The sequence below is a fragment of the Hibiscus syriacus genome, unplaced genomic scaffold (assembly GCF_006381635.1).
Source record: "Hibiscus syriacus cultivar Baekdansim isolate YM2019G1 unplaced genomic scaffold, ASM638163v2 tig00110402_pilon, whole genome shotgun sequence".
NCBI lineage: Eukaryota > Viridiplantae > Streptophyta > Magnoliopsida > Malvales > Malvaceae > Hibiscus > Hibiscus syriacus.
Genome location: NW_024062722.1, coordinates 618864 through 630758, shown reverse-complemented (window position 1 = coordinate 630758; position 11895 = coordinate 618864). Strand labels below are relative to the sequence as shown.

Genomic DNA, 11895 nt, shown 5'->3' with positions numbered 1-11895 from the left:
CACACCGATAGCAATGGGTCGTGACCGTAATTTAGCGGATAATGACCAATCGTGACACTAGCGGACCGCTATTCCGCTATTTTAATTTTAAAAAATCAGTTTTTTTCCCAAAAAAAAGGAACTCATTTAGAAAAAATGTGATACCCGCAATAGCATCCGTTATATCCACAATTACGATAAACACAACGTGACCGAAAACGTGATCACATCCGCAATTTAAATCCCCGACATTGTTAAAAATTAAGTGATAATGACATTCTCACCAATATTCCTACACAATTCACAAAATGTTACAGACGGATCGGATAGAATGTTCAAAACAAAATGGTTAAAAAGAGCCTATGCACAAATACAATACCATTGCTTGACCCTCAGTTACCAAAGATGAACATCTCTATCTTTCGTGGAACTGTACTGATTCGACTTTGAAAACGAAACGAACCGTGATCCTGTATTTACTGTCCGCCTAATAGAAAGACTCCTAGGCGGCTGACGGGATGAGTTCGTCCGCCGAGACAGCGGATTCGGTATCATCTTCTGCGTCCATCCACTGTAGTTTGGGTCCCTGAGCATCATTCATATAAGATATAACAAACAGGACAACTCATCAGTCCATTGCCTAATTGTTGAAAACATTGCACAAATACTTCCTTGTTTCATCTTAAGTTTCATTGTTCCACTTATCACAAGGTCTAAAGTTCATAGATGCCATGCAAAAGCTCACGCACATTGCCTTGAAGCACTCATGTAAACATAGAGCATTGCATTACATATATAATTACCTTTCCGAGCCGTACAATTTTCGGAGAAGCCCCGGTCATGTCGACAACAGTAGAAGGATCGGCAACTTTTACACCACTGTCAACGACAAAATCAAGACCCTGAAAAGGAAATGCAGCTCAAATGTGAGGAAAACTTATTCAAAATAATACTAATGCATACGAACACCAACATTTTTCCTCACAGCATATTTTGCAGTTGTAGTGCAATTACCTCACACACTGTTTTGGCAACTCTTTGCTTGCAGTTAAGATGAAATTATACTGTTTTCACAGAAATTTTGTTGCAAGGAAAACATATTAAGAAAAAAAACGTTGTGGAACATATTGCTCAAATAAATATTCCTCTTCATGTCCCTGCAATCTAGAATGCAGACATGCAAGGTGTCATAACGTCTCTCTCGGGATCCGTTAGACTTAAAAAATTTAATTTCGAGGAAGGCGATTGAAAACAATTTGATTTTGGAATCACCACCAACCTTTAAGTTAGGTAGGTTGGAAACCTTAAACCACAAAAAAATGGTTTGCGTTTTACCAAAGATTCATTTTTAAGAGTTCGGGAGTCGATTACGTGTGGGGAAGGGTGAACACTCCCGCAACGCCCAAATTTTGGTACCTAAACGATTATATGTTGTCCAAATATTGGGAATTACGTGTGGGGAATTACACTCGCCTGGGTGGACGGTTCGGATCTCCCTGTTAGCGGTGGCGGCTGTTGAGATGAAATTTTAGGGTTTAAAACTCTAATTTGAATCGGGTTATAAACGGGTCTGGAGCTGGGCCTCGAGTCGGATCCGAGTAGGCCTGGACTTCAGTTGGGTTTGGTTAGCAATTTGGGTCTTGCTTGTACTGGATCAACAACTGGGTTGATGTTGGGCTTCAGGATTGGGCCTTTGTTTGTAATCTGGGCTCCGAGCCTACAAAAATATATGTAATAAATAAATAAAATAATTATTATTATTATTATTATTATAATATTTAAATTTTTTTAGACCCGAACAAAAACGGGTTTCTGCACAAGGTAAATGGATTCTGCATAAGGGAACATACAGCAGATTTTATCAGCTAAAGATTGAGTTTAGGGAAATGTTTGAACCTAAAAAATTAGTACAAAAAAGGAAAATTTTCTACCTGAAACCTACCTACGAAGACGTTCGATGGCTGAATGGGTTTTCAAATGACAAACTATTGCATACCTGGATATGAATATCAAATTCAAATTAAGAAACTTCAAAAGAAGCTGCAAGTAAAAAAACAAAAACATACCTAGAAATACTAAACCGTAACACATTCAAATATAGCAACCAGGGATTTAAACAGTGGTCCGCTACCGCTATATAGCAGTAGCCTGTCATCCGATACCGTTATTGCATGATCGTGATACCCGCAATCACTGCAATAGTGTCGTCTATGTCTGCAATAGGGATAAACACAACGCCATCGAAATCGACTGCAACCGCCATTTAAATCCCCGATAGCAACTGATTCAATCAAAGTTAATGATGTAAATTTGACGTTTTAATAAAACTTTTTTACATCCAAACAGGATTTCCGCCTCCGTAAACAAGAATGAAAAGACAATAATAATCAAAGAGCTCTTACATTGTATCAGTCGGGATAACACCAACTGCTCCTTGGTTTAAAAGTTCAATTACAGGTTCGAGTTTCCAGTTTTCTGTTGCCGACGGATCAACTTCCACGTACACCAAATCATCCACCTGCCAATTTCATTTCCTTTTATTTTTCTTTTGCAGTTAACTTTGCACAGATATTATCAAATCGAGAAGAAATTAGACCTTGGACAATCGAGGAGCAGAGTATTTGAGGCGCTTCGGACTCCTTTTGGCGGCCATAGCTAAGACTCGAAGCTTACCGAGTTTAGGACTATCGAGACTGACACGGCCGGGAGACAACACCATGAATGTGAGGATGCAAACGTTTAATGTAAAATGGTTGAAATTATTTTTTAAATATATATTGTCTTGTATTTATCCTAGTATGTTTAAAACTAAGTATCCAAAAGGTACCCGTAAGTTAGGTACCCATTACATCTGGGTACCCGTAAAATTAGGTATATGTATTTTCGGGTCATCGGATACCTGGTTAATCAGCATTTTGTGATCTAAGCCCGACCCAGAAACCGGTTTGACTCGAAAAATATTTCTCAAAATGCTGATTAATTTTGGGAAATACTTTCCATTTTGTCATCGGATACCCGTAAAACCGATTTGACTCGAAAAATATATATTCTCCATCCGACCTGATCAGACCTAAAAAATATATATCTTCCAGTCAACTCCGACCTGACCCGAATCTTTAGAGTATAAATCTGACCCGACTCTGCGAGATATAAAGTAAGGACTTAATTAAAAAATGATAAATTTTAAAAAAATTACATTATTATTCTCAAGTTGGACCGAGTCGGAGTTTTTTCACTCCCCACCTAAACCTGACTTTACCCTTAAAAAATTTGACATGCTCAAATCCGAGTTAGAAAAATATTTGATCCTATCATATTGGCTCAGATCCAATCCCATTAGATTCGGGTTAAATTACCATCACAGATTATATTTCCCAATGGGCTTGCCAAACTTGCCAAACTTGGGCTTCACACTTCTTCAGTGGATTCCATGAAGAAGATGCCATTAATCAAATACCACAGAAAACAAATTCCCGAAACCAAAAACTACCCCATAAAATGCCTACTATTTTGTTAATCATAAAGCAAAGGTTATCTTCATTGTCGAATTGGGTCCTAACAGCATATCCACGGTGGATGATAGGCCCTCTTCCCTTGGTTAATTGTAGCCTCGTCTTCACCCAGTCGTTTTTTTCCTGGGAAAACTACACTAAAAGACAACACACAGCGTTTCTTTTCTCTAGTTTTTCCCCATTAGCGGGTTAGATTGAAAAATGCCGGGAATAAAGGGACCTTCTGATTATTCACAAGAACCGCCACGCCATCCTTGTCTTCAGATCAACTCCAAGGCAAGTTTTCTTTTTTGTTGTTGTTTAATCACTCGCTTTTCATCTGATTATTGAATTTTCATTTGTTTTTATGTTGATTTTATTGGGTTCGGAATACATCTGATTCATTGTATGTAATGTTCCAGCTTTGATTTCATTTCTAGAAAAAAAAAATGGGTATCCAAATTGCTTATCAAGATGTTTCTTTGCCTATTGAATTGAATTGGGGCATGGTCCAAATCAGAGATGGATAGAGGGGTGCTGGTGTGGTCATAGGGGATTTAAATTGTGGTGGTTGTGTTATTTTTTGTTGGGTTGCATTTATTGCGATTGCGGCAATAGCGGGTGCTATCACGGCTATCGCCGATATCGCGATTGTGAAATAATGATTTCAAACACTATATAACGACCGCTATTTAAATCCCTAGACTAGTCGCACTTTGGAAATTCCAAATTCTTGTGTAGTTTAGATATTTTCTTTGTAATTTCTATCAATCTTCTAATTCCACTCATTGCGCACCCTAAATTTTTAATATAACTTCCTTTGTTTGCATGCGGTGCATAAACTGGTCCAAAATATGCCTGCTTTACTCCAAAAGGATATGCCGTTTTACCCTTTTAAGTTTTCATTTGCAAATACATTAGTTGTAGAATATGTGTTCATTGATTCGAGTTTCAATGTGTAATCCACTTGGTATTGGCATCTTTGATCCAGGAGCCCTTCAACGCCGAGCCGCCACGTTCGGCTTTAGTTTCATCTTATGTGACTCCGGTGGATTTGTTCTACAAGAGAAATCATGGACCAATCCCAGTAGTTGATGACATAGAGAGGTTATAGAATCTGTCCTCTTATTCCATGATAGCTTATATTAGAACAATTTAATGTTGTTTATCTTGACGTTGATCCTTCTGAGTTTCATACATGTTTCGGAATTGCAGATATTGTATCAATATAACTGGCTTAATTGAAACTCCGAAAAAGCTGTATATGAGAGATGTCAGGTGAGTGAGAGCGTTGCCGATTACAATCCAAGAAATAAATGTACATTTTAGAATTTTCTGATGATTAATCTTGCATGAATCCGGTTTATTTTATAGTTTCTTCCCTGATTTTATTCTTCAATATGTTAACTTGGTCGGTTTTTCAACTACTAACAGGATGCTTCCAAAGTTCAACGTGACCGCCATTTTACAGGTAAGTTTCGTCAATGTATTTTCTGCTGATTTATATGGCACTGCAATTATTGCATTTGTTCACTGATCTGGCTTTGATGTCTTATTCAGTGTGCAGGTAATAGGAGGACTGCCATGAGCAAAACCCGAAAAGTGAGAGGAGTTGGCTGGGATGTTTCTGCCATAGGGAATGGTTTGTTTTGTTTATATCTGACTTGCAATTAGTTTTCCGAACTAATATTTCTCGTGTGTTCATGTACGCTCTTCACGTCAATGTGCAGAATCATGAATGAATTAGAGTCTGCTTATTTCCTTGGGATTTCTATTGATTTCCCCCCTTAATCTATGTTTATGTTCATGATGTTCTGTAAATTTAGTATGCATAACCACATCTCAACTTGTTAGATGTGATGTTATATTCGACTTTATATCATATTTCTGACCTTTCAGCTGTCTGGGGTGGTGCCAAACTGGCTGATGTACTTGAGCTCGTTGGGATACCAAAGTTGACAAGTAGCACCCGGTCCGGTGGAAAGCACGTCGAATTTGTGAGCATTGATAAGTGTAAGGTAGTAAGTTCGCCTATTGAATTTCATTGTCGAATTTTCCGCTGTTAGATGACTTTTTCCCCCTTTCAATAGGAGAACATAACTTCATGTTTTACCTTTTGTGTTTTAAATAAATGTAGGAGGAGAATGGAGGTCCATACAAGGCATCGATTCCACTTAGTCAAGCCACTAACCCCGAAGCCGATGTTTTACTTGCTTACGAGATGAATGGAGAGGTAAGAAAAACTTGCTTTTTACGGTATACTTTTGCCTGGACTTCATGATCATCGACATTTCGATGCGTTGAGTTGATGAAAAATTGTTTCGTTTTTCATGCTAAAGCCTCTCAACAGGGATCACGGTTATCCATTGAGAGTAATTGTGCCCGGTGTTATAGGTGCACGTTCCGTCAAGTGGCTCGATTCTATCAACATAATAGCAGAAGAATGCCAGGTTGAAGGGATGTTTTATCTTTATGTTAAATCCATTTATCATTTTCCTCATTGTTATCTGATTGAGTTTCATTTACTACTTCACAGGGCTTCTTCATGCAAAAGGATTACAAGATGTTTCCACCATCCGTCGATTGGGATAACATCGACTGGTCTACCAGGCGGCCACAAATGGATTTCCCGGTTCAGGTTTTACTAGATTTCGATTAAATTAGTCTAGTCCTATATGTAAATTGCATGAGAATTGCTTGAAGGAAGTGTACTTAAATTGTTTAGCCTAAGTTTTCTTGAAAGCTGTATAACAATGTATTCTAACAAGCCCTTGACCTTAAACTTATACCTAAATAAGTCCCTGACCTTTAATTTGTACCTCAATAAATAAATCCTTAACATAAATCAACCTTACACTTACAAATAAGGGCTTTCTCATGTAAAAATATAAGGATAAGGGCCTATCTAGGCTCTAGCTGTAAAAAAATATAGGTGCTTATATAAGTAAACCAGTACAGTTTAGGGTATTCTTTTTGATATTGTAGCTAGAAATTTTCTTTTACAAACTGAATTTGCTCGAATGTCCTGACTAATATTAGTTTCTTTGCTGGTCGACAGTCTGTGATTTGTTCTTTAGAAGACGTGCAGTCGATTAAACCCGGAAAGGTTTGTTCTCCATGCAATCATCAGTTTATATAGGTGCAAGTGTATGTAAACATGATTATAGTCCTGCCATTATGGGATTTACTAACCTTTATTCAGTCATGTTTCACTTGGATTGCTCGAGTTTAGAATTATTCCCACTTTTACAAAGGTTATTTCTTGTTTATACTCGAGATAATTGTCCGACTCGAATACACCATCAGTAGGGTTTTTTAATTCTGCAAGTGGATTTATTAAACGTGAACCGTGGTTCCCCTGCGATTCGAATGCTACTCAAAGTTACTTGTACTGTATGCTGTGATTGCTGTCAAATGTTATGCAGATAACAATTAGTGGATATGCAGCGTCTGGTGGGGGGCGAGGAATCGAGAGAGTAGATGTGTCTATTGATGGTGGCAAAACCTGGATAGAAGCCTCAAGATTTCAGAAAACCGGAATCCCTTATATATTAGATCACGAAAGCAGTGACAAATGGGCATGGGTGCTTTTCAAGATCACAGTTGATATCCCACGCAGTACTCAGATCGTCGCCAAAGCGGTACGTTGTTGTTTCATTTTTACCATGTTAGAATGCAGAGTGCACCAACGAATATTCGATCATCGGTTATATTTTCTACTCATGGTCCTTGCAAACGTGTGTGATCGAAAGTTGCCGATATCTCTGGATGTCATTCCAAGAGAAACTTATGCAACATAATCACTGCCCTTATCTAATACAAGAATCTCTAGTCTCTGAAGTTCCATCATATGTTCATGGAACTTGTTTGATATAAGAACCCTGGGAACTTACTTAGGGTGCGACATAGTCCTGTTTGGTTCCACCTATCGACTGCCTATCCATTGTATCACTAGCTGTTTTACAGTCGCAAATCATTTCTTTTTGTCGCTTCGCAGGTGGATTCTGGTGCAAATGTCCAACCCGAAAACGTGCAGGATATTTGGAACCTAAGAGGTATTCTGAACACTTCATGGCACCGAGTTGAAGTTCGCGTAGGCCACTCGAATATGTAATGAACTTGACTAGCATGCCGAAATACCCTGCTTACTCTGTTTTCTCCATGGTTCTGTGAGATTGTAATACCACTTGCTTTAATAATGCTGCTTTGATGGATTCATCTTACGTAATATTGGAATGTGATTTCACATTGTGGGTTAGATGTGACCATCATTGCCCCCTGAGATTTCTAATGTGTTTTAGCTTAAATATGCATACATTGAACATTATTTTGATAAAAAAAAAATGCATTAATTATAGCATAAACTATAAAATTAATTAAAATATATTTCTTTAAAAAATTATAAAATAAAATAAAAGAATAATGAAAATGCTAAAAAGGTAATAGTGAAAACATACATATCTGGGTATTAATTTAGAATCTGGTTGAAATTATAAGGACTTGAGTTCAATATGATGTACGGTGGATCGACGTTGTTCGGATCCTTCTCAGCTTGTTTTACCTCTCAACAAGGCTTTCGACACGGCGTCGAAGATATCAGCCAAGCGTGATGCTGCTCCTTTGTTCTTGGTTTGGAGGGTTAAGAAATGAGTCGGGATCGGATCGGAGAAACAGCTCAAGGATGCAGTGGAGGAAGTCGTGGGAATCATTCATGACAAGAAGAGAGACTGAAGGAAACAGAGAGAATCTCGGTGAAAAAGATCTCTTAACGAGGCTGATAATTGCTGCAAAAACTGCGCTTTGTTGTGCACATTGCCCGTCAGGATCTCATCCTCATACTCTACCTCATAATAGCTCATCAATAAGCTCATTCTCTCCTCATACATTTCTTTATGAGTCCTTGCAACTGATAGGAACAACTCAAAACCATTCACTTCAAGCTCATGATCGTAAGTTGCTTCGGCCATCTCCTTTGTCCAGAAAAACTTTGACCTTGCTTGCCCGGTTGAGTTGATCGTAGCGCTGTACAGTTTTCCTAGTACACCAGAGGAAGTATACACGGGTTTGTTTTCCCTCAGCATGAAGTCCGGAAACTCCCTTGGTTTAAGAGCACGAGGCATCTTGGCAGGTGCTCCTGTCTTGGCAAAATCAACAACCATGGAGTGAAGAGTAGCCAATGCTAGACAGCTTTCACTACGGGCTTTGTCAGGTTCTCGATCAGCATGCACTAAATGTGCAGTAGAAATTGCACCCAAAGTATCATTGATCATGTAATCAACGAAAAACTTTTGAATTTCCTGCAAATTTTAGAAAAGGATGAAGATGAAAATAAAATGCAATCTCTTCTAGCTTCATCGCATCAGAAATTCAGGTCAGGTTCAAATTACCTTTAAGGTTACCTCATGGTCCATCATTCGAGGTCTTTGTCCCGTGTAGTCCATTGGGGGATCGGTTTGACATGGGATGAGGTCTTTGTCCCAGCTTATGAAAAACTGATCCCCATCAAGATCACCGCCTGAGCATTCATTTGGATGCGGCCTGCAAGATTAAGCTGTAGGTGTTAACCACAACAATCTATTTAAGATCCGATATCAAATAACAGCAAAAGCCTTTTATCGCCAACAGCAAAAGCCTTTTATCGTCCCTTTGGAACAAATATACAGCACCTTCTTTTTAAATCAGAAAGTAGACTCTCATAGCGTGCTTGAAGCATCACTGAGATGTAAGGTTGGACATCTTCCAAAAGGAGTTGCGGTCAACAGCAACGACACCTTTGTAACCACCATATCTTATTTGAAATGCCGATGGAATGTGATCCAATCCACACTTCTCAACAACTTGTCTGGCAAAAGACAGAAATTTTCCCGATGCCATCGGAGAAGCAATAATCAATGCCGTCGGTGTTAACTTCAATATCATCAATAATCTCCACATCCTGCTCAGGGACAACAAGTGTTGGCTTAGATGAACTAAACAATTGGTCCATCCTTGAAGCACACAGATATGTTGCGTATCTTTTTGAAGCATCCCATCCATTCACAAATACCTAGCTGCACGCCAGTAGAAATGGCATTTGCTGAAAGCTTACTCCAATCTGAAGCATAATCTGCGAAGTTCTTTACAACATAATTAGCCGCTTCGAGTTCATGACCCAAGCAATAAATCTTTGTAGGTGTAACTAGGCTCTATGACAAAGTACTCTGTTCAAAATTTAATGTTAAATTTTGAAAAAAAAATTGAAACTTTAGGTATTAAAATGGGTCAAAATTAATAATTTAGGTATTAAGTGCATTAAATTTTTTAACGGTTTGATACTAAAACGAAACAAAATCTAAATTTTAAGTATGATTTTGAAAAAAATAAAAATTTAAGTACTTAATCAATGGTGATGAATAAATTATCTTGTCAATTGCGACTATATTAAATTTAACATTAAAACAAATAATAAACGAAAATAACAATCTAACAATGACTAAAAGTTGAGGAAATAAAATAATACACGTCCCACATCGATACAAAAGATGAAAGAAACACACACGTACCAAAGCATATAATAAAAACAAAGGAGCAAGTAAAAGGCAGAAGATTTGGCGATCATTTAGTCGGACACGCCACAAATTAAATTATTTGACCAAAAAGCCGGCGTCCACCACCATGTCATGGCCGCTGACCACCTCCGAATCGCCGGAGGCCAGAAACAACACTGCATCAGCCACGTGCTTCTCTTTCACCACCACCCCTTTCAACTTTGTCAGCCCTTCGAAAATCTTCTCAGTTTCCTCCGCTTCCCTTCCCATGAGTTCACACATTAACGGCGTCGCCACCACGAACGGCGATATGCTGTTCACCCTTATCCCATAGGGCCCCAGCTGCTTGCTCGCCGACCTTACTAATCCCAACACCGAATGCTTCGACATAAAGTAATCAACATCCTGGTCGCCGCCGCTACTGGCGCAGACACTCGCCGTGCAGATGATGCTTCCTCTTACTTTCTTCTCGACCATGGCACGGGCCGCGTGTTTAACGCACGCTGCCATGCCACGGACGTTGACGGCGAAGAGCCGATCGAAGGCTACGAAGTCGATATCGAGGATGTTCTGGTCGGAGTTGGTGGTGGCCTTGGTGGCACGGATCATCCCGGCGTTGCTGAACATGATGTCGAGTCGGCCGTGATTCTGGACGGTCCATTCGACCATGGCTTTCACTTGCTCTTCATCGGCAACATCACAGTGAATGTAGCTGCAGTTTTTGAAACCGATTGAGGCGGCTACCTGCTGGCCGAGTTCGTCTTGGATGTCGGCGATCACGACGTGAGCGCCGTGATCGGCGAAAAGGGAGGCGGTAGCTTTGCCGATGCCGCTTGCTCCGCCAGTGATGATGGCCACTTTGTCTTCTAGCTTGTGGATCGACATTGTGAGAAAGCTGACCTTTGGTGTGCTCAAACGATTTGGCAAAGATACGGGGATAATTTAGAAGAGGGGTTATAAAGAAATTTATAATAGTAGTCACGTCGTCCGATATTAGTCTTGCATGATCTCGATTCTTACTATGATCGTAATAACATCCGTTATATTTAACTAAAAATGTAATTTCAACTTTTATTTAAATTTATAAGATTTTAATATGGATGACAACCGGTTGGGTTAAGGTCGGGTTTTTAGTCAATTCAATTTAAAAATATATATCTTCGACTAGATCAGATCCAATAAAAAAATAAAGATTTAATTAAATAATAATAATTTTTAAAGAAAATTACATTATTATCCTCAGATCGGGTCGAGTCAGAGTTTTTTCACCTCCACCGGAACCCGATCCAACCCGACCTCGCTCTTAAAAAATCCGACCTAACCCAACTCAAACCAATTTTTTTTTTAAAAAAAATGATCATATCGGATCGAAACACATCAGATTCGGGTTAAATTGTATTTCCTAAAGACATGAGTTATGCCTTATTTTTGGGTAAAATAGACAAATAGTCATCATATTATAGAATAATTTTTTTATTGCTTAATGAATAATTAGAATTGAAAGGACGGTAGGGAGAAGGTGATAAAGATGGAAAAGTGGAAAGATTCTTTTTAGTTGTTTAAATTAATTATATTTTATTAAAGTTCGTAATTTAATAAAAGATGGATTAAATTGATAAAATATTAATAATTATTTTTTTAGAATTAGGATTACATTAAAAATAATATAAAAATCGAGGGTTAAATTAATATTGTTATTTCAATTTTATTAACTATCACATAATTTATTATTTTTCTAGAAAAATAATTATTATTTTTAAATTAATTTATAATTTTCATAATCAATAAATTTAGTAAAAAATTATAATTAAAAATTATTTAAGCATCTTATCTTTTTATTTTTTTTAAATTAAAAGATACGTATTAATATCATTCTTATGAAATAATTCCTTCAATTA

The 11895-nt window shown here is 38.0% G+C and overlaps 3 protein-coding genes and 1 pseudogene across 3 annotated transcripts; 1 reads left to right on the top strand and 3 right to left on the bottom strand.

The window, feature by feature from the left end:
• Positions 1-1917: 1917 nt before the first annotated feature.
• LOC120123700 lies at positions 1918-2698 on the bottom strand. The gene is made up of 3 exons (XM_039142529.1): positions 2576-2698; positions 2382-2497; positions 1918-1975 (listed from the first exon to the last, which is right to left on the bottom strand). Exons 1-3 carry the CDS (start codon positions 2696-2698, stop codon positions 1918-1920), a joined length of 297 nt encoding a protein of 98 aa, XP_038998460.1.
• Positions 2699-3567: 869 nt separating this feature from the next.
• On the top strand, positions 3568-7698 carry LOC120123576 (sulfite oxidase-like). The gene is made up of 12 exons (XM_039142422.1): positions 3568-3767; positions 4462-4577; positions 4686-4748; positions 4905-4941; positions 5031-5112; positions 5370-5488; positions 5608-5703; positions 5810-5920; positions 6007-6108; positions 6529-6576; positions 6896-7111; positions 7468-7698. The coding sequence occupies exons 1-12, from the start codon at positions 3693-3695 to the stop codon at positions 7582-7584; spliced, it is 1182 nt and encodes a 393-aa protein (XP_038998353.1). The 5' UTR covers positions 3568-3692; the 3' UTR covers positions 7585-7698.
• A 239-nt stretch (positions 7699-7937) lies between these two features.
• LOC120123698 lies at positions 7938-9980 on the bottom strand (annotated as a pseudogene).
• LOC120123577 (short-chain dehydrogenase reductase 3b-like) lies at positions 9950-10941 on the bottom strand. Its single transcript, XM_039142423.1, has one exon. It carries the CDS (start codon positions 10880-10882, stop codon positions 10094-10096), a length of 789 nt encoding a protein of 262 aa, XP_038998354.1. The 5' UTR covers positions 10883-10941; the 3' UTR covers positions 9950-10093.
• Between the last annotated feature and the right edge of the window lie 954 nt (positions 10942-11895).

Bases quoted from the DNA above. Each gene is read 5' to 3' on its own strand.
- LOC120123700 (XM_039142529.1), bottom strand. From the start codon at position 2,698: ATGGTGTTGTCTCCCGGCCGTGTCAGTCTCGATAGTCCTAAACTCGGT. The intron at 2,498-2,575 runs GTCTAATTTCTT...TGAAATTGGCAG, and splicing joins CTGCTCCTCGATTGTCCAAG to GTGGATGATTTGGTGTACGT. The intron at 1,976-2,381 runs GTAAGAGCTCTT...ATTCATATCCAG, and splicing joins GTTATCCCGACTGATACAAT to GTATGCAATAGTTTGTCATT.
- LOC120123576 (XM_039142422.1), top strand. From the start codon at position 3,693: ATGCCGGGAATAAAGGGACCTTCTGATTATTCACAAGAACCGCCACGC. The intron at 3,768-4,461 runs GCAAGTTTTCTT...TCTTTGATCCAG, and splicing joins GTCTTCAGATCAACTCCAAG to GAGCCCTTCAACGCCGAGCC. The intron at 6,577-6,895 runs GTTTGTTCTCCA...AATGTTATGCAG, and splicing joins AGTCGATTAAACCCGGAAAG to ATAACAATTAGTGGATATGC.
- LOC120123577 (XM_039142423.1), bottom strand. From the start codon at position 10,882: ATGTCGATCCACAAGCTAGAAGACAAAGTGGCCATCATCACTGGCGGA.